The following is a 27,519-nucleotide window of genomic DNA, read 5'->3' on the forward strand; positions in this document are numbered from 1 at the left end:
ACCACCTACAAATTCGATAAGAATCTTCACCAACCCTTTATCTGACAGATGACTAAAATCCCCTATATATAAAGAAATAAAGAAGCTGAAAAGCAGCAAACCAAGTAATCCAATTTAAATATGTAGAACAGTGCTAAAAAGAGAACTCTCTGTAGAAGCATATCGAATGGCAGAGAAACACTTAAAGAAATGTTCAATATCATTAGCCATTATGTAAATGCAAATCAAAACAACCCTGAGATTTCACCTTACACCCATCAGAATGGCCAAGATAAAAAACTCAAGTGACATCACATGCTGGAGAGGTTATGGAGAAAGGGGAACCCTTCTCCACTGCTGGTGGGAATGTAAACTTGTACAACCACTCTGGAAATATATAAAATAAATAGTTTTCAGACAACTAGGAATAGCACTTCCTCAAGATCCAGCCATACCACTCCTAGGCATATATCCAAAAGAGGCTCAAGTATACAGTAAGGATATTTGTCCAACTATGTTTGTAGCAGCTTTATTTGTAATAGCCAGAAGCTGGAAACAGCCCCGATGCTCCTCAACTGAAGAATGGATGCAGAAATTGTGGTAAACCTACACAATGGAGTATTACTCAGCAATGAAAATAAGGAAATCATGAAATTTGCAGGTAAATGGTGGGACCTGGAAAGGATCATCCTGAGTGAGTTGTCCCAGAAGCAAAAACACACACAGTATATACTCACTCATATAGACATACAACAAAATACAAACCCACTAAAATCTGTGCATCTAAAGAAACTAAGCAAGAGAGAGGACCCTAACTAAAATGCTCAATCCCCATCCTGAAAGGCAAAGAGGATGGACATCAGAAGAAGAAGAAAACAGGAAACAACATAGGAACCTGCCACAGAGGGCCTCTGAAAGTCTGTCTCCTGCAGACTATCAAAGCAGACATTGAAACTTGTGGGCAACTATTGGGCAGAACACATGGAATCTTATGTAAAATGTGGGAAATAGTAAGAGCTGGAGAGGACAGGAACCACACAAGGAAAGCAACAGAACCAGAAAACTTGAACACAGGAGTCTTCCCAGAGACTCATACTCCAACCAAGGACTATTCATAGAGATAACCTAGAACCCCTGCACAGAAATAGCACATGGCATTTCAGTGCACAAGTTGGTTACATAGTAATGGGAAGAGGGACTGCCTCCGACATAATCTGATTGGTCTGCTCTTTGATGACCTCCCCTTGAGGGGGAAGCAGCCTTACCAGGCCACAGAAGATGACAATGCAGTCACTCCTGATGTGATCTGATAGACTAAGATCAGAAGGAAGGAGAGAAGGACCTCCCCTATCAGTGGACTTGGGGAGGGGCATGCATGAAGAAGGGGGAGGGAGGGTGGGATCGGGAGGGGAGGGGGGCTTATGGGGGGATACAAAGTGAATAAAGTATAAAATAAATAAATAAATAATAAAAAAATAAAAAAAAAATCTGGGCCCAGGGGTCTTTTCTGAGACTGACAACACAACCAAGGACCATGCATGGAGATAATCTAAAAGTCCTGCACACATGTATCCCATGGGATCATAGTCTACAAATGGGTTCCTTAGTAAGGGTAACAGGGGCTGTATTTGACACAAACTCAGTGGCTGGTTCGTTGGTCACCTCTTATGAGGGGATGGGGAACAGCCATAGCAGGCCACAGAATAAGACAACGCAGCCAGTCCTGATGAGACCTGATAGGATAGGGTCAGATGGAAGAGGAGAAGGTCCAACCTTATCAGTGAACTGAGCAAGGGAGGGGCATGGGAGGAGAGGAGGAAGGGAGGGTGGGATTTGGAGGAGATGAGGGAGGGGGACATAGCTGGGAAACAAAGTGAATAAATAACTGTAATAAATAAATAAATTTTAGATGCATATATGCACTAGACATAGACATATAGACCAAAGCATACCACATGACCAGTTACTCAGAGTTCCTCATCTTTCTTTGTGCTGATAATGCAATCCTGGGCTTTCATGTTTATATAGTCATCTAAAATTGCAGTAATAAATTGTTTATTATATGAAAAAAAAAATTCAGAGAATCAATGAAACCAAGAGCTGTTTTTTTGAGAAAATCAACAAGATAGAAGAACCTATAGACAAACTAACTAAAAGGCAGAGAGACACTATCCAAATCAGCAAAATCATAAACAAAACTGGGGACATAATAACAGACACAGAGGAAATTAAAAGAATCAGTAGGTCTGACTTCAAGAGCCTATACACCACAAAATTTGAAAATCTAAATGAAATGGACAATGTTTTTCATAGATTTAACTTCTGAAAGCTTGAGAATTCTTAATCTAAACTAATAACCTCATGATGCTGTATTCTTTGTAAATGATTTCAAATTCTGTCCTATTTTAGACAGATTCATCCTATCCTGAAGGCATAACATGGACATATGTAAAGCCAGCATGACATTGTAAACTTCACTGATACTTCTTGTTCGTACTGTATCCTCTCAGTGCAAAACCACAACTTCTAAATCTCTTAACTTAGCTTCTCACTTTTTATATATATATATGCACCTGTATTGCCAAAACTATAAATGAATGGAGGCCATCTCTTTATTAATTTTCTGCTGAACATTTCATCAATTCATCATACACAGCAGATCTCAGGCAGAAATGGGAAGTGTGCACGTCCAGGGCTATGTGTGGCAGCTGCTGAGACTCTAGAAGTTTGTGTTGGAGGCTGAAGCACTGTGGGAGGATCACTGTAACTCTGCTGACAGTAGTAATCTGCCAGGTCTTCAGCCTTCACACTGCTGATGCTGAGAGTGAAATCTGTCTCATAACCACTGCCTGTGAAGCGATCAGGGACCCCAGTGTATCCATTGGATGCACCATAGATTAGCAGTTTAGGAGGCTGCCCTGGTTTTTCTTGGTACCAATGTACACTACTACCCACATTCTGACTGGATTTGCAGTTTAAGGTGATCCTGTCTCCTACAGATGTGGACATGATTTCAGGAGACTGGATCATCACAATGTCCCCTTTAGCACCTGCAATCAGAAAAAGACAATGATCATTCACATATACACAAAATGAATTACTGATGCAAATGTTGGGATCAAAAATGCCTTTTCTAATGTCATTGCCTGCATACTATTGGATTCCAAAAGTAAATAGCTGTTCCTCTATAAATGAATTACTGTGATGATATTCCAGTAGTCTTAAAGTCTCACCAGACATCCAGAGGAGCAGGAATATGAAGACCTGGGGCTGTGACTCCATCTTCGTGCCACTGCCTGTCTGATGCTTTTCAGTTCTTGCTGCAAAGGCCTGGTTTACAAAATATGAGCAGATGGGCTGCCTTATAGGGACCTATGCAAAGTAGTCATCACATAAAATAGAAAATAGCCTGGGTTCAGTGGTGTGAGAGAATCCACAGCCAAAAATATCATCCAAGAAAATAAGCAATCATGGGGGGGGGGTAGATCAAGATAGAAGCTCAAGGACCAACTTAGAGCTCTCAAACTGCAAATACTGAGATGCGCTTATGGCAGTCTTCAATTAAGAACCAAAGACCTTAAGGCCAAGTGAGTTTGACAGAAATAATACTAGAAAACTTTTGATAACAATCCTAAGGAAATAATAAATATTCTGATCAACAACAGCAGAAAGAAATGGGAAAGGAAACAGAAGAAAGGAGAGTATGAAGGGCAATGGAGAAGATGAGGTGGAAAAAGGAGAGAAAGGAGAGAATAGAGAGGAAGAAAAGGAAAGCTGTTGTGGGGAGAGATGGGAAATGTGGAGAGGAAAGAGAAATGGAGAAGATAAAAGAGGATAAATGTAAAAAGAAAAAGGGTTAGGAGTAGAGTGTCAAGTCGGTTGTTAAAAACATTTGCTTCTCTTGTAAAAGACACAGGTTTGATTCTAAGCAGTTGTTTGATGATTATCAGACATCTGTAATTCCACTAATGAAACACACATGGTACACACATTTATATACATACATACATATCTATACACACACACGTACATAGAGTTGGAAATGTGAGCCCTGAGTTTTGCTCCAACTACTACTCAGACTGCCACCTGCTGCCTTCATTCTACTATCTTGAATTCTAATTCTCTGAAAGCCCCAATGATGCCTTTTTTAAAAGCTGCTTTGGTCATGTTGTTTATTACAACAATAGAAAAATAACTGATGATAAGGGAGAGTCCATAAAGAGGATATTATACCTGAAAGAAGACACACACACAACATGAGAAATTGTATCTGGTCTATAATACTGTAATACCCTTCTATATCTGTGGCCTCCAAAAGCAGTTGATCAGTTTGGTTTTAGAGAATGAATGGATGGCATTAGTTAGCATGTTGCTTACATTGGGCCTGAGTTTCCCATTTCTTAAATGTTATGTTTACTCATAAATAAGAGATAAAAACCTGGAAGGTAGAATCAATCAATGAACAATTGTACTTCTTTAGTATTGAGTGAGATATCCAGGTCCCTACATTTAAGAGCAGATAGGGAGAATTTAGAGTGGAATGTGACCCATGACAATGAGGCAGAGGGGACATATGACTTAGAAGCAAAAGTATTACATGTACCCCGTGATTTATAACTCTTATAACTTAAACATGAATATATAAACATGAATAAAACTGTAGTAGATTCATAGAAGGGGAACTCAGTGAGGGAAGAAACTTGTAGTAAATGAAACAAGGAACAGAGAGAAAGGGTAAAGGATGTGTCTTATTTGGGATTCCTGTTGCTTTGATAAAACATCATGAACAAATGAAACTTACAAAGATGGGAAAATTTATTCTCCTTACACTTCCAGGTAACAGTACATCACTTAGGGAAGTCAGGGCTAGGACTCAAAAAGAGAAGGAACCCAGAGGCACAAGCTGAGCAGAGGTCATGGAGGAGTGCTGCTTACTGGATTCCTCCTCATGGCTTGCTCAGGTTGCTCTGTTGAAGAACCCAGGGTCACCATGAATGGTTGCATCACCTACAATGGACTGTATCCTACCTCATCGATTACTAATTAAGAAAATTCCCTGCAGCTTGCCCAAAGCTCAGTAGTACTAAGGCATTTTCTTAAATGAGGGTTGTCCCTTCATTTGACATAATTATAGTTTGTGTCAATTTGACATAAAATCTCATCAGTACGAGGTATACAATACATATGGTTATGTAACCTAATCTCGAAAGATGTTTGCTTTTATAAAATCCAGTATTATGTGTAATGAGTATATGAAAATAGAGTTAATATTTCAACAAGCACAGGATAAAGAGCAGTGTTGGTAGGAAGATGCTCTCTGAGGTTCTGCTGCTGCCCATGTGTGTTCTATTCATATGCAGAATGAATGGAGACTGTCGAATATAGACAGGTGAATGTTCACCAGTTTCATTGTTTACTTATTCAGTGTCTACCACAAATTTGATGTATTCCTGCCTAGCTCAAGTGTACATTTATGTTACATAATTCCTCGTGGTTACTGTAAGTACTTTCAGTTTTACCAAGTAACTCAGACAAAAACAAATTTATACATAGTTAACATTTATTTATAGGTAATAGCAGAAGAAAATATAAAGAAAATGAGGGTATTATTGGAATTTAAAGATTACCTATTTTTAAAGAGTGTGGATAACGCATAAAAATTTTTTAAATTGTTTTCAAATGAAGTATTCTGCTAATGAACATAGCCCTAATAATGAGAATAATTTGTGTCAAATCACCTTTAAAATCATATTGTCAAGATAGGCAAAAGAAGTGAAAAATAATTATGTAATTTTTACTCAAAGCAGGACATTCCATAAAAGAATAAAGGACACTTTGGCCCTTGAATGCTCTCCTAGACTTTCAAGTCTAATTGAGTAAGACAAGGCTCAATGCGCCTCGGAGAGAGAGGAGAGTACTTACCAGGCTGTGTAGAGATAAAAGGTTTTCTGGTTCAGACACTGGCTGTCAGGCTCAGCTTTAAAGGTGTCTGTATTGCAGGCTAATGCACTGAAGGGGAGACTGCAACAGCCTTCACAGTAACAAACTGACACATCTTCAGTCTGAATGCTGATGGTGCTGAAACTGATCTCTGTCCTAGATCGAGGAGCAGTCAAGATGCCTGAGAGTTACCCAGGGGAACAAATGAGAAGCCTTTCTCTGCTTTTGGTGGAATCAGGCTAAATAGCTGGTTGTGAGAGCTCTGTAGATACCACTGATCTTGCAGCTGATGGTGAGCCTCTATGCTGCAGACATGGCCAGGGAGGATCTCTTCCACCAGTTTCCTCCATAAACTCCTCTCTTGTCATCCCCCAGAAGAAGCCTACAGTTCATATCTCCTCCTAGAGGTAACCAGTGGAAATTATGTTAGCTCCAAGCTCTGTTACAGTGTTTTAATTTATGCACACAATCAATAGCATATTTAGAATCCCACAACTTGTAATATAAAGATGTGACCATAAGTTATAATCACTTCCAATCTCATTATGTTTTATAGGAGGATAGCTGGTGGTGGTGAGGTATGTGATAAAAATGTTCTGGCTGCCATTCCTCTCCCTCTTCCTAAAAGCCTTCCTAGAATTCAATGAGAATGAAGACACAACATACCTACACTTATGGGACATAACAAAAGCAGTGATAAAAGGAAAGTTCATAGAACACAGTGCCTTCAAGAAGAAATTTGAAACATCTCATTCAAGCAACTTAATGGCTCACCTAAAAGCCCTAGACAAAAAGAAGCAGACACATCCAAAAGGAGCAGACAGCTGAAAATAATCAAACTCAGTGCTGAAATCAATCAATTAGAAACAAAGAAACCAATTCAAAGAATCAATGAAATCAAGAGCTGGTTCTTTGAGAAAATCAACAAGACAGACAAACCCTTAGCCAAACAAACTAAAAGGCTGAGAGAAAAAATCCAAATCAACAGAATCAAAGTTAAAAAGTCAGATAACAACAGACACTGTGAAAATCTAGACTATCATTGGGTCTTCCTTCAAAAACCTATATGCCACAAAATTTCAAAATCTAAATAAAATGAACGCTTTTCTTGACAGATTTTACTTACCAATGTTAAGCAAAATTAGGTAAATCAATTAAATAATCCAATATCACCTAATAAAAAAGAAGCAGTCATCAAAAGTCTCCAAAGATCAAATGGTTTCAGCACAGAATTCTACCAGACCTTCAAAGAAGAGCTAACATCAATACTCTTCAAACTATTCCACAAAATAGAAACAGAATGAACACTACCAAACTCATTCTATGAAGCCACAGTCACCTTGGTACCTAAAACTCACAAAAACCTAAAAGAGAGAATTTCAGGCCAATCTCCCTTATGAACATTGATGCAAAAATACTCAACAAAATTCTTGCAAACTGAATCCAAAAATACATCAAAGACATCATCCACTATAACCCAGAAGGCTACATCCCAGGTATGCGGGAGTGGTTCAATATACAGAAATCCATCAATATGATCCTCCATATTAAAAAAGTGAAATTAAAAAAAAATACTTGATAATCTCCTTAGATACTGAAAAATCATTTGACACATCTAATACCCATTCATGTTTAAAGTATTGGAGAGATCAGGTATACAAGGCACATCCCTGAACATAGTAAAGGCAATATACAGCAAGCCTATAGCCAACATCAAACTAAACAAAGAGAAACTTTCTTTTAAATTATGTTAGAAGAATGTCTATTCTTTGTTCTTTTTTAAACAGTCATTAATTATAGTTTATTCACTTTGTATCCCCCCATAAGCCCCTCCCTCCTCACTTACTAATCCCACCTTTCCTCCCCTTCTTCACTCATGCCCCTCCCCAAGTCCACTGACAAAGGAGGGCCCCCTCTCCTTCCTTCTGAGCCTGGTCTATCAGATCTCATCAAGAGTGGCTGCATTTTCATCTTCTGTGGCCTGATAAGGCTCTCGCCCCTCAGGGGGAGGTCATCAAAGAGCAGACTAATCAGTACATGTCAGAAGAAGTCCCTCTTCCCATTACTATGGAACCCACATGGACACTGAACTGGCAAGGGTTACATCTGTACAGGGGTTCTAGGTTATCTCCATGCATGTTACTTGATTGGAGTATGAGTCTCTGGAAAGACCCCTGTGTTCCAATTTTCTGATTCTATTGCTCTCCTTGTGGAGTTCCTGTCCTCTCCAGATCTTACCATGACCCACTTCTTTCATAAGGTCCCATGAACTCTGCAAAACAGTTGGCCATAAGTCTCAGCATCTGCTTTGATAGTCTGCAGGGCAGAGCCTTTCAGAGGCCATCTGTGACAGGGTCCTAACTTATTTCCTGTTTTCTTCTTCTTCTGATGTATTCTTCTTAGCATTTCAGGGTGGGGATTGAGCAGTATAGTCAGGGTCCTCCCTCTTGATTAGTTTCTTTAGATGTACAGATTTTAGTAGGTTTATCCTATATTATGTCTATGTGAGTGAGTATATGCCATGTGTGTCTTTCTGCTTCAGGGGCAGCTCACTCAGGATGATCCATTCCAGTTCCCACCATTTACCTGCAAATTTCATGATTTCCTTGATTTTCATAACTGAGTAATATTTCATTGTGTAGATGTACCAAAATTTCTGCATCCATTCTTCAGTTGAGGGGAATCTGGATTGTTTCCATCTTCTGGCTACTACAAATAAGGCTACTAAAAACATAGTTGAGTAAATGTCCTTATTGTGTACTTGAGCCTCTTTTGCCTATATGCCTAGAAGTGGTATGGCTGGATCTTCAGGAAGCACTATTCCTAGATGTCTGAGAAAGTACCAGATGGATTTCCAGAGTGGTTGTAAAATTTTATATTCTCCACCAGCAGTGGAGGAGGGTTCCCCTTTCTCCACATCCTCTCCAGCATGTGTTGTCACTTGAGATTTTCGTCTTGGCCATTCTAATGGGTGTAAGGTGAAATCTCAGGGTCATTCTGATTGCATTTCCCTGGTGGCTAATGAGGATGAGCATTTCTTTAAGTGTTTCTCTGCCATTCTCTATTCCTCTACAGAGAATTCTTTGTTTCGCTCTGTTTTCCAATTTTTAATTGGATTACTTGTTTTGTTGATTTTCAGCTTATTTAGTTCTTTAAATATACTGGATATTAGCCTCTGTCAGATAAAGGGTTGGTGAAGATTCTTTCCCAATCTGTAGGCAGTGTTTTTTTTTTTTTTTTGTTTTTTTTTTTTTTTTTTTTTTTTTATATAATGGTGTCCTTTGCTTTACAGAAGCTTTTCAGTTTCATGAGGGTCCATTTATTGATTGTTGCTCTTAGAGCCTGTGCTGTTGGTGTTCTGTTCAGGAAGTTGTCTCCTGTGCCAATGAGTTCCAGGCTTTTCCCCAATTTTTCTTCTAACAAGTTTAGTTTGTCTGGTTTCATATTGAGGTCTTTGATTCACTTGTATTTTAGTTTTGTGCAGGGTGATAAGTGTGGATCTATTTCCATTTTTCTACATGTAGACATCCAGTTAGACCAGCACCACTTGTTGAAGATGATATCTTTTCTCCATTGTATGGTTTTGGTGTCTTTGTCAAATATCAGGTGTTCATAAGTGTGTGTGTTTATTTCTGGGTCCTGTGTTCGGTTCCATTGATCCACCATTCGGTTTCTATGCCAGTACCATGCAGTTTTTATTACTGTTGCTCTATAGTACAGCTTAACAACAGGGGTGGAGATACGCCCAGAATATCTTTTATTGTAGAGGATTGTTTCAGCAATTCTGGGTTTCTTGTTATTCCATATGAAGTTGAGAATTTTTCTTTCCAGGTCTGTAAAGAATTGTGTTGGTAATTTGATGGGAATTGCATTGAATCTGTAGATTGCTTTGGTAAGATGGCCATTTTTACTAGGTTAATCCTTCCAAGCCATGAGCATAGGAGATCTTTTCAACTTCTGATATCTTCTTCTAATTCTTTCTTCAGAGACTTGAAGTTTTTTTCATACAAGTCTTTGACTTGTTTGGTTAGGGTTACACCAAGATACTTTATGTCATTTGTGGTCATTGTGAATGGTGTTGTTTCCCTACTTTCTTTCTCAGCCCTTTTGTCTTTTGTATATAGGAGGGCTACTGATTTTTTTGAGTTAATTTTGTATCCAGCCACTTTGCTGAAGGTGTTTATCAGCTGTATGAGTTCTGTGGTAGAATTTTTGGGTCACTCACTCATACTATCATATCGTATCCAAATAGTGAAAATTTCACTTCTTCCTTTCCAGTTTGTATCCACTTGATCTCCTTCAGTTGTCTTATTACTCTAGCAAGGACTTTAAGAACAGTGTTGAAGAGATAAGGATAGAGTGGGCAGCCTTGCCTTGTCCCTGATATCAGCGGGATTGCTTTAAGTTTCTCACCGTTTAGATTGATGTTGGCTATAGGCTTGCTTTATATTGCCTTTACTATGTTTAGATATATGCCTTGTATCCCTGATCTCTCCAATACTATAAACATGAATGGATGTTGGAATTTATCAAATGTTTTTTCAGCATCTACGGAGATTATCATGTGTTTTTTTTTTTTTCTTTCATTTTGTTAATATGGTGGATCACATTGATGGATTTCTGTATATGGAACCAAACCTGCATGCCTTGGATGAAGCCTACTTGGTCATAGTGGATGATATCTTTGATGTGATATTGTATTCAGTTTGCAAGTATTTTGTTGAGTATTTTTGCAGCAATGTTCATAAGGAAGATTGGCTGGAAATACTCTTTCTTTGTTGGATCTTTGTGAGTTTTAGGTTCCAATATGACTGTGGCTTCATAGATTGAGTTTGGTAGTGTTCCTTCTGTTTCTATTTTGTGAAATAGTTTGAAGAGAAGAGGAGTTAGCTCTTCTTTGAAAGTCTGGTAGAATTCTGGACTGAAACCATCTGGACCTGGGCTTTTTTTGGACCTGAGACTTTTGATGACAGCTTCTATTTCCTTGGGGGATATAGGAATATTTAATTGACTTATCTGGTCTTGATTCAGTTTTGGTAAGTGGAATCGATTAAGAAAATTGTCCATTTCATTTAGATTTTCAAATTTTGAGGCATATAGATTTTGAAGTAAGTCCTAATGATTGTTTGGATTTTCTCAGTGTCTGTAGTTATGTCTCCTTTTTCATTTCTGATTTTGTTTATTTGGATGGTTTCTCTCTGCCTTTTAGTTAGCTTGGCTAAGGGTTTGTCAATCTTGTTGATTTTCTCAAAGAACTAGCTCTTGGTTTCCTTGATTCTTTGAATTATTTTATTTGTTTCTAATTGATTGATTTCAGCCCTGAGTTTGATTATTTCCAGCCCTCTACACCTTTTTGGTGCATCTGCTTCTTCTTTTTCTAGGGATTTTAGGTGAGCCATTAAGTTGCTTGAAGGAGCTGTCTCAAATTTCTTCTTGAAGGCACTTAGTGCTATGAAATTTCCTCTTAGCACTATTTTCATTGTGTCCCACATGTTTGGGTATGTTGTGCCTTCATTTTCATTGAATTCTAGGAAATCTTTTATTTCTTTTTTTATTTCTTCCTTAACCCAGCTGTCATTTAGTAGTAAGTTGTTCAGTTTCCATGTGTGTGTAGGCTTATTGCTGTTTCTGTTGTTGTTGAGGTCCAGCTTTATTCCATGGTGATCAGATAGGATACCAGGGATGATTTCAATCTTTTATCTGTTGAGCCTTACTTTGTGACCAACCATATGGTCTATTTTGGAGAAATTTCCATGAGGTGCTGAGAAGAAGATAATTTCTTTTGTGTTTGAGTGAAAGGTTCTGTAGATGTCTGTTAGGTCCATTTGATTCATGAACTCTGTTTGAGACATTGTTTCTTTGTTTAATTTTTGTTTTGTTGACCTGCCCTTTGTTGAGAGTGGAGTGTTGAAGTCTCCCACTATTAATGTGTGGGAATCTATGTGTGGTTTAAGTTTTATTAATGTTTCTTTTACAAATGTGTGTGCCCTTTTAGTTAGGGCATAGATGTTCAGGATTGTGATGTCTTCCTGGTGGAATTTTCCCTTGATGAGTATGAAGTGTCCTTCCCAATCTCTTTTGATTAATTTTGGTGGAAAGTCTATTTTATCAGGTATTAGAATGGCAACTCCTGCCTGCTTCTTGGATCTATTTGCTTGGAAAGCTGTTTTCCAACCATTTATTCTCAGGTAATATCTATTTTTGTGACTTATGTGTGTTTCTTGTATGCAACAGATTGCTAGGGTTTATTTATGTGTCCATTCTGTTAGTCTGTGTCTTTTTATTGGAGAATTGAGTCCATTGATGTTGAGAAAGATTAATGACCAGCGGCTGGTAGATCCTATGATTTTGATGTTGGCTGTGGTCATACGTTTGTTTGCTTGGTTGCTTTTTGTTTTACTGTAGTGAGGTTAATTATTTCCTGTGTTTTCCTGAAAGTAGCTAGTTTTCTTGGGTTGTATTTTCCCTTCTTGTCTTCTGTAACGCTGGTTTTGTGTGTAGGTATTGTTGAAATTCAATTTTTTTCATTGAATGTCTTGTTTTCTACGTCTATAAGGACTGAGAGTTTTGCTGTTTATAGTAGCCTAGGCTGACACTGGTGTTCTCTTAGGGTCTGCATGATATCCATCCAGGCCCTCTGGCTTTCATAGTCTCTGTTGAAAAGTCAGGTGTGATTCTAATGGGTTTGCCATTATATGTTACTTGGCCTTTTTCCCTTGCAGCTTTCAGTATTTTTTCTTCGTTCTGTATAATTACTGTTTTGATTATTATGTGGCAGGAGGATTTTCTTTTCTGGTCTAATTTATTGGGTGTTCTATAGGGCTCTTGTATTCTTATTGGCCTCTCCTCTAAGTTGGGAAATTTTTTTCAATGAATTTGTTGAATATATTTTCTGGGCCTTTGAGGAGGGAATCTTTTTTTTTTTTTTTTTTAGGTTTTGTCTTTTTATGTAGTCTTGAATATCTTGGATGGTGTGTGTCAGGAATTTTTTTAGATTAGACATTTCCTATTGATGGATAGTTTTTTTTTTTTTTTTTTTTTTTTTTTTTTTTTTTTTTTTCATTGTATCTTCGACACCTGAGATTCTTTCTTCCATCTCTTGTAGTCTATTGGTTATGCTTACCTCTGTAGTTCCTGTTTTCTTCCCTAAGTTTTTTCTCTCCACAATTTCTTCCATTTGTGTTTTCTTTGATATTTTCTTTTTTTTTTTCAATGCAGTTTATTCAGGAACCTTGAACAATCCTCGGACCCTGGGGAAAGCCAGCCCACAGGTTAAATAGCCTCTGGGTAGCCAGCCCCAGCATGCCAAGTGGGCAATGCAGATAGGTCCACATACAAGGAAGCAAGCCAGATCCTCAGCCATAGCCAAATGTGGAGTTGTTCATGACAGAGAGTACTCACCATCGGGAAGGTGGAAGGTGGAAGGTGGAAACCAGCTCCATCTTTAAGGCACGGCACTATGCAACTCTCTACAGTTCCCCCTTTTTGTTTTAGACGCATCAGGCAAGAGTAGAGGTCTGATCTCTGATATTAGAAATAAATTGGGACTTTGTACCGATGTTCATTTAGGTTTCATCTACCCAAAGAGCATCAGACCTGTCTGATACCTTTTTCTCAGAGGCGGGACAGGGGGCATTAACCAGGTTGAAATCAGACATGCTCTTCTCTGGGTCCAAAGTGGCTGACCCTGAGTGCAGTGCTTAGCCTCGCATCCTGAGCGTAACATTTTAGGTTTTTATGGTAGCCAACCATGCTTGGGGAGATTGTCCTGCATCAATGGCTGTAAAGGCCTGAATGGTCATGGCTGCATTACGCTGTTGTGAGACTCTAATCTTGCATATATACCACAGGCAAACCAAGTAGACAGACACCAGAAGGCCTGCTAATGCTCCCATGCCTGCCCATTCCTTCAGATGATTCATGGCTGCAGCAATCCATGATGATAATCCTGTGGCTAGTCCTGTGTCCTCTCTGGTAGAATTTACCGTGACAATGGCCACTCTCAGCTGCTCCATCATAGTATCAAATTCTCCAGTCCAATCACCTAAAATATAGCTAGACAATTGTTTAGACACGTTTACAGCACAGGGAAAATTCTCATGTTGTATGCTAGTGACTCAAAGTCCAGCATACTTTCATTGACAGCCAAGTTGAGCGATTTGCCATAGGGTATCAATTTGCTCCTGCACGAGGTCAATCCTCTGAATGAACACCATCAAGCCTCCTTTTAGTTGAGGATTAATTCCTTTTTGTACATCTAAAGCATGAGCTACATTGGCTAAAATGTTATTCAGGGTCTGAGCAGTCTGCACAGTATGACTCATGGCTAATGCCCTGGTGGTAGCTCCAACAGCCACCAATGAGATGGCAGTAACAATGCTGGCTGTAATTCCAAGATCCCTTTTCTGTCTGAAGAGAGTCATAGCATGAGGGGCATCAACGGGCACAGGCACCCAGCGAGGCATGCGAGTAACCAGCTAGTAAATTCACTAGCATTCCAGCATTGGGCAAAAAAGCAAGTATCATTACCACAATTACTTGGCTCTATCTGGCTAACAATGAATAAAAATGGGGGATATAAACAAACGGGTGTGACCTTATAGGAAATATTATGAGAAGCCTTAATCCCCTCGTTGGAACATCCTGCGTCAGTTCTAGAAATAGGAGTGGTGGTGTCCGGGGTCTGAGTAGGTTCAGGAGACCATTGCCCCCAGGGGCGAGACGTGCTCCATGTAAATTGACTAACTCCATGTTTTCTTCCACTTTTGAAAGTCATTTATGGTTCTTAATTTTTTTTCCTTTTTTTTTGTTTAAATTTTTCATCAATTACACTTTATTCATTCTGCATCCCCCCATAAGCCCCTCCATCTTCCCTCCCAATCCCACCCTCACTCCTCCCTCTGTATACATGCCACTCCCCAATTCCACTGATAGGGGAGGTTCTCCTCTCCTTTCTGATCTTAGTCCATCAGTTCACATCAAAAGTGGCTGTATTGTCCTCTACTATGGCCTGGTAAGGTTGCTCCCCCTCAGGAGGAGGTGACTAAAGAGCAGGCCAGTCAGTTCATGTTAGAGGCAGTCCCTCTTTACATTACTATGTAACCCAATTAGACTCTGAACTGCCCTGTGCTACATCTGTTCAGGGGTTTTGGGTTATCTCTATGAATGGTCCTTGGTTGGAGTATGAGTCTCTGGGAAGTTCCCTGTGTTCAAATATTCTTCTTCTGTTGCTCTCCTTGTGGAGAGACTTTCCTCTCCAGCTCTTACTATTTCCCAGTTCTTACATAAAATTCCATTCATCTGCCCAACAGTTGACCATCAGGCTCAGCATCCCCTTTGATAGTCTGTAGGGCAGAGGCTTTCAGAGGCCCTCTGTGGTAGGTTCCTAGGTTGTTTCCTGTTTTCTTCTTCTTCTGATGTCCATCCTCTTTGCCTTTCCGGATGGGGATTGGACATTTTAGTTAGGGTCCTCTCTCTTGCTTAGTTTCTTTAGATGCACAGGTTTTAGTGGGTTTGTCCTATGTTTTATGTCGATGTGAGTGAGTATATACCATGTGTGTCTTTTTGCTTCTGGGACAACTCACTCAGGATGATCCTTTCCAGATCCCACCATTTACCTGCAAATTTCATGATTTCCTTATTTTTCATTGCTGAGTAATATTCCATTATGTAGATGTACCACATTTTCTGCATCCATTCTTCAGTTGAGGGGAATCTGGATTGTTTCCAGCTTCTGGCTATTACAAATAAAGCTGCTACAAACATGGTTGAGCAAATGTCCTTTTTGTGTACTTGAGCCTCTTTTGGATATATGCCCAGGAGTGGTATGGCTGGATCATGGGGAAGCGCTATTCCTAGTTGTCTGAGAAAGCTCAAGATTGTTTTCCAGAGGGGTTGTACAAGTTTACATTCCCCCGGCACTGGAGAAGGGTTCCTCTTTCTCCACAACCTCTCCAGCATGTGTTGTCACTTGAGTTTTTCATCTTGGCCATTCTCATGGGTGTAAGGTGAAATCTCAAGGTTGTTTTGATTTGCATTTCTCTAATGGCTAGTGAGGTTGAGCATTTCTTTAAGTGCTTCTCTACCATTCAATATTCTTCTACAGAGAGTTCTCTGTTTAGCTCTGTTCCCCATTTTTTAAGTGGATTACTTGGTTTGCTGCTTTTCAGCTTCTTTAGTTCTTTATATATAATTGATATGAGTCCTCTGTCAGATAAAGGGTTCGTGAAGATTCTTTCCCAATCTGGAGGTAGTTGTTTTGTTTTGATGACAGTGTCCTTTGCTTTGCAGAAGCTTTTCAGTTTCATGAGGTCCCATTTATTGATTGTTGCTCTTAGAGCCTGTGCTGTTGGTGTTCTGTTCAGGAAGTTGTCTCCTGTACCAATGAGTTCTAGGGTATTCCCCAATTTTTTTCAAGCCGATTTAATGTGTCTGGTTTTATGCTGAGGTCTTTGATCCACTTGGTCTTCAGTTTTGTGCAGGGTGATAAGTATGGATCTATTTTCAATTTTCTACATGTAGACATCCAGTTAGACCACCACCATTTGTTGAAGATGCTATCTTTTTTCCATTGTATGGTTTTGGCGTCTTTGTCAAATATCAGGTGTTCATAAGTGTGTGGGTTTATTTCTGGGTCCTGTGTTCGGTTCCATTGAACCACTAATCTGTTTCTATGCCAGTACCATGCAGTTTTTAAAACAGTTGCTCTATAGTACAACTTAAGATCAGGGATGGAGATACATCCAGAAGTTCTTTTATTGTAGAGGATTGTTTTAGCAATTCTGGGTTTCTTGTTATTCCATATGAAGTTGAGAATTTTTCTTTCCAGGTCTGTAAAGAATTGTGTTGGTAATTTGATGGGCATTGCATTGAATCTGTAGATTGCTTTTGGTAAGATGGCCATTTTTACTATCCTGCCAAGCCATGAGCATGGGAGATCTTTCCATCTTCTCATATCTTCTTCTAGTTCTTTCTTCAGAGATTTGAAATTTTTTTCATACAAGTCTTTGACTTCCTTGGTTAGGGTTACTCTGAGGTACCTTATGTCATTTGTGGCTATTGTGAAGGGTGTTGTTTCCCTAATTTCTTTCTCAGCCCTTTGTCTTTTGTATATAGGAGGGCTACTGATTTTTTTGAGTTAGTTTTGTATCCAGCCACTTTGCTGAAGGTGTTTTTCAGCTGTAGGAGTTCCCTGGTAGAGTTTTTGGGGTCACTCACTCATACTATCATATCATCTGCAAATAGTGATAATTTGACTTCTTCCTTTCCAATTTGTATCCCCTTGATCTCCTTCAACTGTCTTATTGCTCTAGCAAGGACTTCCAGAACTATGTTGAAGAGATATGGTGAGAGTGGGCAGCCTTGTCTTGTCCCTGATTTCAGTGGGATTGCTTTAAGTTTCTCTCCGTTCAGTTTGATGTTGGCTATAGGTTTGCTGTATATTGCCTTTACTATGTTTAGATATGTGCCTTGTATCCCTGATCTCTCCAATACTTTAAACATGAATGGATGCTGGATTTTGACAAATGCTTTTTCAGCATCTAGGGAGATTATCATGTGGTTTTTTCTTTCAGTTTGTTAATATGGTGAATCACATTGATGGATTTCCATATATTGAACCACCCCTGCATACCTGGGATGAAGCCTACATGGTCATGGGGGATGATATCTTTGATGTGTTCTTGTATTCAGTTTGCGAGTTCTTTGTTGAGTATTTTTGCATCAATGTTCTTAAGGGAGATTGGCCGGAAGTTTTTTTTTTTTTTTTGTTTTTTTTTTTGTTCGGTCTTTGTGAGGTTTAGGTACCAAGGTGACTGTGGCTTCATAGAATGAGTTTGGTAATGTTGCTTCTGTTTTGATTTTTTTGAATAGTTTGAATACAACTGGAGTTAGCTCTTTTTTGAATCTGGTAGAATTCTTCACTGAAACCATCAGGTCCTGGGATGTGAGACTTTCGATGACTGTTTCTATTTGCTTGGGGGATATAGGACTATTTAATTGATTTACCTGGTCCTGATTTAGCTTTGGTAAGTGGAATCGATCAAGAAAATTGTCCATTTCATTTAAATTTTCAAATTTTGTTGCATATAGGCTTTTGAAGTAAGTCCTAATTATTGCTTGGATTTCCTCAGTGTCTGTAGTTATGTCCCCCTTTTCATTTCTGATTTTGTTGGTTTCCATGGTGTCTTGCTTTCTTTTAGTTAGCTTGGCTAAGGGTTTGTCTATCTTCTTGATTTTCTCAAAGAACCAGATCTTGGTTTCGTTGATTCTTTGAATTGTTTTATTTGTTTCTATATGATTGATTTCAGCCCTGAGTTTGATTATTTCCAGCCGTCTGCTCCTTCTTGGTGTGTCTGCTTCTTCTTTTGCTAGGGTTTTTAAGTAAGCCATTAAGTTGCTTGAATTCGCTGTCTCAAATTTCTTTTTGAAGGCACTTAGTGCTATGAACATTTCTCTTAGCATTGCCTTCATTTTGTCCCACAAGTTTGGGCATGTTGTGTCTTCATTTTCATTGAGTTCTAGGAAGATTTCATTTCTTTCTTTATTTCTTCCCTGACCCAGCTGTCTTTTAGTAGCAAGTTGTTCAGTTTCCATGTATGTGTAGGCTTTTTGCTATTTCTGTTTTAACTGAGGTCCAGCTTTATTCCATGGTGATCAGACAGGATACAAGGGATTATTTCAATCTTCTTGTATCTGTTGAGGCTTGCTTTGTGACCAACTATGTGGTCTATTTTGGAGAAGGTTCCATGAGGTGCTAAGAAGAAGGGAAATTCTCTTGCGTTTGGGTGTAAGGTTCTGTAAATGTCTGTTAGGTCCATTTGATTAATGACCTCTGTTAGAGATATTGTTTCTTTGTTTAATTTCTGTTTTGTTGATCAGTCCTTTGTTGAGAGTGGGGTGTTGAAGTCTCCCACTATTAGTGTGTGGGGATCTATGTGTGGTTTAAGTTTTATCAATGTTTCTTTCACAAATGTGGGTGCCCTTGTATTTGGGGCATAGATGTTCAGGATTGTGATGTCTTCTTGGTGGAATTTTCCCTTGATGAGTATGAAGTGTCCTTCCCCATCTCTTTTGATTAATTTTAGTTGAAAGTTTATTTTATCATATATTAGAATGGCTACTCCTGCTTGCTTCTTGCATCCATTTACTTGAAAAGCCGTCTTCCATCCCTTTAGCCTCAGGTAATGTCTATCCTTGTGACTTAGGTGTGTTTCTTATATACAACAGATTGCTGGGTTTTGTTTACGCATCCATTCTGTTTGTCTGTGTCTTTTTATTGGAGAATTAAGTCCATTGATATTGAGAGAGATTAACGACTTGTGGCTGTTAGATCCTTTGAATTTGATGTTGGCTGTGGTCATACGGTTGTGTGCTTGGTTGCTTTTTGTTTTACTGTAGTGAGGTTATTTATTTCCTGTGTTTTCTTGAATGTAGCTAGTTTTCTTGGTTTGTATTTTCCCTTCCACTGTCTTCTGTAATGCTGGATTTGTATGTAGGTATTGTTGAAATTTGTTTTGTCATTGAATATCTTGTTTTCTCCGTCTATGAGGACTGAGAGTTTTGCAGGGTATAGTAGCCTGGGCTGACATCTGTGTTCTCTTAGGGTCTGCATGATATCCGTCCAGGCCCTTCTGGCTTTCATAGTCTCTGTTGAAAAGTCAGGTGTGATTCTAATGGGTTTGCCATTATATGTTACTTGGCCTTTTTCTCTTGCAGCTTTTAGTATTTTTTTCTTTTTTCTGTATACTTACGGTTTTGATTATTATGTGGCAGGAAGATTTTCTTTTCTGGTCTAATTTATTGGGTGTTCTATAGGCCTCTTGTATTCTTATTGGCCTCTCCTTTAAGTTGGTGAAATTTTCTGCAATGATTTTGTTGAAAATATTTTCTGGGCCTTGGTGCAGGGAATCTTCTTTTTCTTCTATTCCTATTATTCTTAGGTTTTGTCTTTTTATGTTGTCTTGAATTTCTTGGATGGTCTGTGTCAGGAATTTTTTAGATTTAACATTTTCTTTGACAGATACATCTATTTCTTCCATTGTATCTTCTACACCTGAGATTCTTTCTTCCATTTCTTGTAGCCTATTGGTTATGCTAACCTCTGTAGTTCCTGTTTTCTTCCCTAAGTTCTTTCTCTCCACAATTTCTTCCATTTGTGTTTTTTTTTTTTTAATTTTTCCAATTTTACCTTCAGGTCTTGAGCTATTTTGTTGTTTTCCTTCACCTGTCTGACTGTATTTTCATGTTTTTCTGTCAATTCCTTCAGCTGTTTGTTTGAACAATCTACTGTTTCTTTTATTTCATTCAGTGATTTAAGCATTTTCTCTCTAACGGCCACAGACTGTTTGGCTGCAGCTTCCTCTATTTATTTTCAAATTTTATTTGTTTCCTCTGTTATCTTCTTCATGAGCATAGATGTTAGGTCATCTCCTTGAATTTCATTTATGCTGGGGTGTCTAGGGCTATTTGCCCCTGGATAACTGGGTTCTGGAGATGCCATATTGCTCTGGCTTTTGTTGGTTGAACTTTTACTCTGTCCTCTACCCATTGGGCTATCTTAGTTGTTTGATTTTAGTTTCTGGTTGTTCCTGGACTCTTTTAGTGGAGAGAATCTCTTTGGCAGGATGATGGTTTTTCCTGAAGGAAGCCTTCCCAGCTTTTTGGGTATAGTCCCTGGATGTCCAGTGTTTTTTTGGGTCGTAACTGTGGTCCTGATTAGTCAAGAAGGCTCTCCTCTCACTGGGAGAAGTCCTGGAGACAGCTGCTCTCCTTCTGGGATTCTTGCTGTAAATTTAGTATCAGCTGCTGTAACCTGTGTGTGTCCTGTGGTTTGGTCGATTTTGTTAGGGATAACTGGTTGCCCCTTGGAGCAGTATCTGGGGGTTGATCTCAGGGTTCCTGGTCTTTTGTAGGTCTGAGGTTGGGGCTCTGTGCCCCAGAACCCAAGAGGTAATCTATGGTGGGTGAGTACTGCTCTGGTGTCTTGGGGCACACAGTTCTATCTGTAAGGAGTAGTTGGTACAAAGCAGGCCTCTGGGCTGGCAGAGCATGCACCCACCTGCTAGTCTGCAGGAGCTGAGTTTCCAATCACTCTGTGCTCCCTGTTTGGGCCCAGATCTGTGATGGCTGGGCGTACTCACCTGTTTGCAATCTGCAGTCTGCTAGACTTTCCCCAGGGGACCCCAGCAACACGATTTCTTCCTTCCCTGTGGGGTCCTCTCTGGACAGGGGTTCCCAGTCCCTGTTGTACTGGGGTGCGCAGCTTGTCTGTACTGCTGAGCTGAGCGCGCAGCTCTCTGAGTGGCAGTATCTCAGTTGTGATTGCGGTGGTTACCTGCAGTCCTAGAGACCTTCTGGAGTAGACTGGGTGACCTGTGATCAGACTGGAAACTTTGCTTCCCCGTGGGGTTTTCTTGCGACTGGGACTCCCAGTCTCAGGCACCCTTGTGCCCACGGACCAGCCTGGGACAATGATTGGGACATGCATGCTTGTGGCTCCAGCCCGGAGACCCAAAGCCCACATTACCCGGGATTTCTTCGGGTTCTGGCTGGGTAGCTGTGAGTGGACCCGACTGATTCCCACGCCGTGGGAGCCTCCCCTCACCTGGGAAATACGATCGGTGTAGTTTAAGGGCCCAGAGTTCAGTCTCCTGGTTGCTGCACAGAGAGTACTGTACTGTTTGTCAGATGTGGTGCTCTCCTGGCGCCGCCATCTTGGCTCCCGCCTTTTACTGTTTTTTTACAAAACCAACAGGTTTCTTTTATTAAGACTGGGTCATCTCAATGTTCTCTTTAGCACATGCAATCAGAAAAAGACAATGAATATAAAAATATACACAAAATGAATTCCTGATACAAATGTTGGTATCGAAAATGCCTTTTCTAATGACATTGCCTGCATACTATTGGATTCCAATAGGAAATAGCTGTTTTTCTACAAATGAATTATTTTGATGACATTCCAATAGTGTTTAATGTCTCACCAGACATCCAGAGGAGCAGGCATATGAACACCTTGGTCTGTGACTCCATCTTGGTTCCCCTGCCTCTCTGAAGTTTTTCAGTTCTCATGGCAAAGGCCTGGTTTATGAAATATGAGAAGTTGGGTTGGCTTGTAGGGACTTATGCAAAGTAGTTATCAAATAAGAAAGAAAATAGCCTGGCTATTGCATTGTGAGAGTGTCCAGGTTAAATCTACAGGCAAAAATATCATCACAGTGAGTAAGCAAACACTGGGGTGGGGGAGTCAACATAATAGTTCAAGAACCAACTTAGAGTTCTCAAACCACAAATATCAAGATGCACTCATGACAAACTTCTGTTGAAACAAAAAATTTTATGCCAAGTGGGTTCCACAGGAATAATGGTAGAAAAAACATTTGATTACCATTCTGAGGAAACAATAAATATCCTGATCAACAACAGCAGGAAGAAATTGGGGAAGGGAAAAAGAAGAAAAGAAATAAAGAAGGGGAAGGAGAAGAGGAGGTGAGAGAAAGGAAAGAAAGGAGAAGGTGGAGAGAAGAAAAGAGAAATCTGGATTGGGGGGATGATAAATGTGGAGAGGAGAGAAATAAAAGAGAAGATAAAAGAGGATAAATATTAAAACAGAAAGGTTTAGGGGTAGAGTGTCTGGTCAATGGTTATGAGCATTTCTTTCTCTTAAAAATCTCATGTTTGATTGCAAGCAATTGTTTAATAAATCTCAGCCATCTATAATTCTAATAATGCACACACATGTTATACATACATACAGACAGACATACATACAGACAGACAAACATACACATATACAAATCTAAATACATACATAGAGTTGGAGATGTGAACCCTGAACTTCTGCTCAAACAACTACTTGGTCAGCTGCCTTCATTCGGCTATCATGGATTCTAATTATCTGAAAACCCCAATGAACACTTTCATTAGAAGTTGCTTTGGTTATCATGTTTATCACAATAGAAAAACAACTAATAAAAATGGAGAATTCATCAAGTAGATATTATAATTGTAAGAAGACACACAAAACATGAAGAATTGTATCTTGACTATAATACTGCCATGGCCTCCAAAAGCAGTTGATCAATTTGTTTTTAAGGAATACATAGATGACATTAGTTAGCATATTGATTACATAGGCCTGGGTTTCCCCTTCATGAATTTGAAATTTACTCATAAATATGAGATAAAAGCCTGGAAGTTAATGGCTGTCAACACAAAATCATATAAGGCTTTAGTATAGAGTGATGTTTGTGGGTCTCTAAATTTAAGAGCAGATAGGGAGAATTAAGAGTGGTATATGACCCAGAAGGAAGAGGTGGACAAATGGCTTTGAAACAAAAGTATCTCATGTACCCTCTGCTTATAAATCTTATAGTTTAAACGTAATTATATAAGCATGAACACAATTGTGGTGGATGTATAGAAGTAGAATTTGGTGAGTGAGGTCAATGAAGTATGGAACAGAGAGAAACAGGAGAGTAATGGGTGTGTCTTATTTAGGATTACTACTGCTATGATAAAATATCATGACCAAAAACAACTTAAAAGTAGGAGAAATTTTTTTTTTATTTATTTGTGTTCTTTTGAGTCAGGCTCTCTTTATTTTTTTTTTTTTCAATGCAGTTTATTCAGGAACATTGAACAATCCTCGGACCCCGGGGAAAGCCAGCCCACAGCTTAAATAGCCTCTGGGTAGCCAACCCAGGCGTGCCACGGGGGCAATGCAGATAGGTCCACATACATGGAAGCAAGCCAGATCCTCGGCCTTAGCCAAATGTGGAGTTGTTCGTGACAGAGAGCACTCACCATCGGGAAGGTGGAAGGCAGAAACCAGCTCCATCTTTAAGGCATAGCATTCCGCAGCTCTCTACAGTTCCCCCTTTTTGTTTTAGACGCATCAGGCAAGAGTAGAGGTCTGATCTCTGATATTACAAATAAATTGGGACTTTGTACAGATGTTCATTTAGGTGTCATCCACCCAAAGAGCATCAGACCTGTCTGCTACCTTTTTCTCAGAGGCGGGACCTGGGACACTTCCAGATAACAGTCCATCATTGAAGGAAGTTAGGGCTAGGATTAAAAAAGAGAAGCAACCCAGAGGTAGAAGCTGAGCAAAGGCCAAGGAGGAGTGCTGCTTACTGGATTTCTCCTAATGGCTTGCTCAGGTTGTTTTGTTGAGGAACCCAGGGTCATCATCAATAGCTGCATCACCTACAATGTGGGGATCTCTGTGTGCTTTAAGTTTTATTAAGGTTTCTTTTAGGAATGTGGGTGCCCTTGGATTTGTGGCATAGATGTTCAGGATTGAGATGTCTTCTTGGTGGAATTTTCATTGATGAATATTAAGTGTCCTTCCCCACCTCTTTTGATTAATTTAGATTGTAAGTCTACTTTATTAGACATTAGAATGGCTACTTCTGCTTGCTTCTTGGGTCCATTTACTTAGAAAACCGTCTACCAGTCTTTTACTCTCAGGTATTGTCTATCTTTGTGACTTAGATGTGTTTCTTATATGCAACAGATAGATTGATCTTGTTTAAGTATCCATTCTGTCAGTCAGTGTCTTTTTATTGAAAAATGAGTCCATTGATGTTGAGAGAGATTAATAACCAATGGCTTTTAGATACTTTGATTTTGATGTTGGGGGTGATAGTGTATTTGTGTACTTGGCTACTTTTAATTTTACAGAAGCAAGGTTATTTATTTCATGTGTTTTCCTAAAAGAAATTAATTTTCTTGGGTTGTATTTTTCCTTCTAGTACCTTCTATAATGCTGGATTTGTGTGTCGGTATTGCTTAAATTTGTTTTTTGTCATTGAATATCTTGTTTTCTCTATCTATGATGACTGATAATTTTGCTGGGAATAGTAGTCTGGGCTGACATCTGTGTTCTCTTAGGGTCTGCAAGAAATGATCTGGAGTTATCTCCATCCCTGATAGCAAACTGTACAGTAGAGCAACTGTATTAAAAACTGCTTGGTACTGGCAGAGAAAGCAGATGGTGGATCAATGGAAATGAATATAAGACGCAAAAGTAAACTCACACAGTTATGGACACCTGACTTTTGACAAAGATGCCAAAACCAAACAATGGAGAAAAGACAGCACCTTCAAAAAATGGTGCTGGTCTAACTGGATATCTACATGTAGAAAAATGAATTAGAACCATACTTATCACCCTACACAAAACTAAAGTCCAAATAGATCAAAGACCTCAATATAAAAAAAAAAACACTAAACCTGTTAAAAGAAAAAGTGGGGGAAAGCCTTGAACTCATTGGCACAGGAGAATTCCTGAACAGAACACCAACAGCACAGGGTTTAAGATCAACAATAAATAATTGGGAGCTCATGAAACAGAAAAGCTTCTGTAAAGCAAAAGAAAATGTCCTCAAAACAAAAAGAAAGCCTACAGATTGGGAAAGGATCTTCACCAAACCTATATCTGATGGAGGGCTAATATAATGAATATATAAATAACTCAAGAAGCAACAAATCAAGTAATCTTATTAAAAAATGTGGTACACAGCTAAACAGAGAATTCTCTGTAGAAGAATAAAGAATGGCAGAGAAACACCTAAAGAAATGATCAACATCCTTAGCTATCAGGGAAATGCAAATCAAAGCATCCCTGAGATTTGACCTTACACCCATCAGAATGGCTAAGATCAAAAACTCAAGTGACAACACATGATAGAGAGGATGTGGAGAAAGGAGAAATCTCCTCCATTTCAGGCAGGAATGTAAACTTATACAACCACTTTGGAAACAAATCTGGTGCTTTCTCAGACAATTAGGAATAGTGCTACCTCAAGATCCAGCTATACCCATCCTAGGCATATATCCAAAAGATGATCAAGTACACAACAAGTACATTTGCTCAACAATGTTTGTAGCAGCTTTATTTGTAATAGTCAGAAGCTGAAAACACCCCAGATTTCCCTCAGTTAAGGAATGGATACTGAAATTTTTATACAATTACACAAGGGAAAAGTATTCCATAATTAAAAACGAAGAAATCATGCAATTTTCAGGCAAATGGTGAGAACTAGAAAACATCATCCTGAGTGAGGTATCCCTGAAGCAAAAAAGACACACATGGTATAGACTCACTTATAAGTGGATATTAGACAAATAAGATAGGATAAACATACCAAAATCGGTTCACCTAAAGAAGCTAATCAAGAAGGAAGACCCTGGGTAAGATGATCAGTCTTCAATCATAAAGGTAAAAGGGATGGGCATGAGAAGAGGGAGAAAACAGGGAACAGAACAAGAGCCTACCACAGAGGGACTCTAAAAGACTCTCACCTACAGAGTGTCAAATCAGAGGTTGAAAATCATAGCCAAACATTGGGCAGAGTGTAGGTTATCTTATGAAAGAATGGGAGATATACAAGGACCTGGAAGGAACAGGAGCTTTACAAAAGGAGAAAAAAAATCTGGACACAGAGATCTTTTCTGAGACTGATACTCTAAACAAGGACCATGCATGGAGGTAACCAGAACCCCTGCACAGAGGTAGCCCATGGCAGCTCATTGTTCAAGTGAATTCCCTAGTAATGGGAAGAGGAATGGTCTCTGATATGAACTCAGTGGCCTGTTTTTTATCACCTCACCCTAACGGGGGAGCAGCCTTACCAGGCCACAGAGGAAAACAATGCAGCCACTTCTAATGAGACCTGATAGACTAGGATCACATGAAAGGGAAAGAGGACCTCCCCTATTAGTGGAATGGGAGAGGGGCTTGGGTAGAGAAGAAGGAGGAAGGGGGGATTAGGAGAGGACAAGGGACGGGGCTAGAGTTGGGATTGAAAGTAAATAAATTATAATTAATAAAAAATATTCAATTTTAACAAAGAAAAAGCCCAACAGGCTTGCCCAATGTGTTAGTACTTAGTACTAAGGCATTTTCTTAAATGAGGTTTGTCCATCATGTTTTTAGTTTGTGTCAATTTGACATAAAATCTCATCAGTACTGGGTATAAATATGGTTATGTAACATAATCTTGTAAGAAGATTGCTTTTCTAAAATCCAACATTGTGTGTAATGAGTAAAGTCCAACACAGTTAATTTTTCAACAAGGGCAGAAAAAAATGCAGGGTGAGTAGGCAGGTGCTCTCTGAGGCTCTGCTGCTGCTCATGTGTTTTGTCCATATGCAGAACACATGGGAGACTGTTGAATTTATACAGGTGAATGTGGATCAGTTTCATTTTTTACTTATTCAGTGGCTACCAAAATTTTGATAGCCACTGATAGCCAAAATTTTGATAGCACAAGAGTATATTTCTGTGACGTAATTCCTCATGATTTCTAAGTACTTTCATTTTAACTCAGACACAAACAAATTTTATGCATAGGCAATATTTATTCATAGGTAATATAGGAAGTTCAATAAATAAAATGAGGTCATGACTGAAATTTAAAGAATATCTATTTAAAGAGTATGGATGATAAATATGAAAAGAACATTTTAAAATTATTTCCAAACTACTTATTCTACTTATAATCACAGCCATAAAAATGAGAATAGTTTGTGTAAAATCACCTCTAAAATAATGCTAACGAGAAGGACAAAGGTAGGATCCAAAATTGTGGG

At 39.1% G+C, this 27,519-nt stretch overlaps 1 gene segment (V, D, J or C); it reads right to left on the reverse strand.

Moving 5' to 3' along the window:
• Positions 1 to 2,338: 2,338 nt before the first annotated feature.
• LOC110563407 (immunoglobulin kappa variable 4-1-like) lies at positions 2,339 to 3,279 on the reverse strand. The segment is given in 3 exon segments: positions 2,339 to 2,404; positions 2,728 to 3,029; positions 3,213 to 3,279. Coding segments are annotated over 3 exon segments (417 nt in total).
• Positions 3,280 to 27,519: the final 24,240 nt, after the last annotated feature.

Source organism: Meriones unguiculatus, chromosome 5, assembly GCF_030254825.1.
Source record: "Meriones unguiculatus strain TT.TT164.6M chromosome 5, Bangor_MerUng_6.1, whole genome shotgun sequence".
Classification (NCBI taxonomy): Eukaryota; Metazoa; Chordata; class Mammalia; order Rodentia; family Muridae; genus Meriones; species Meriones unguiculatus.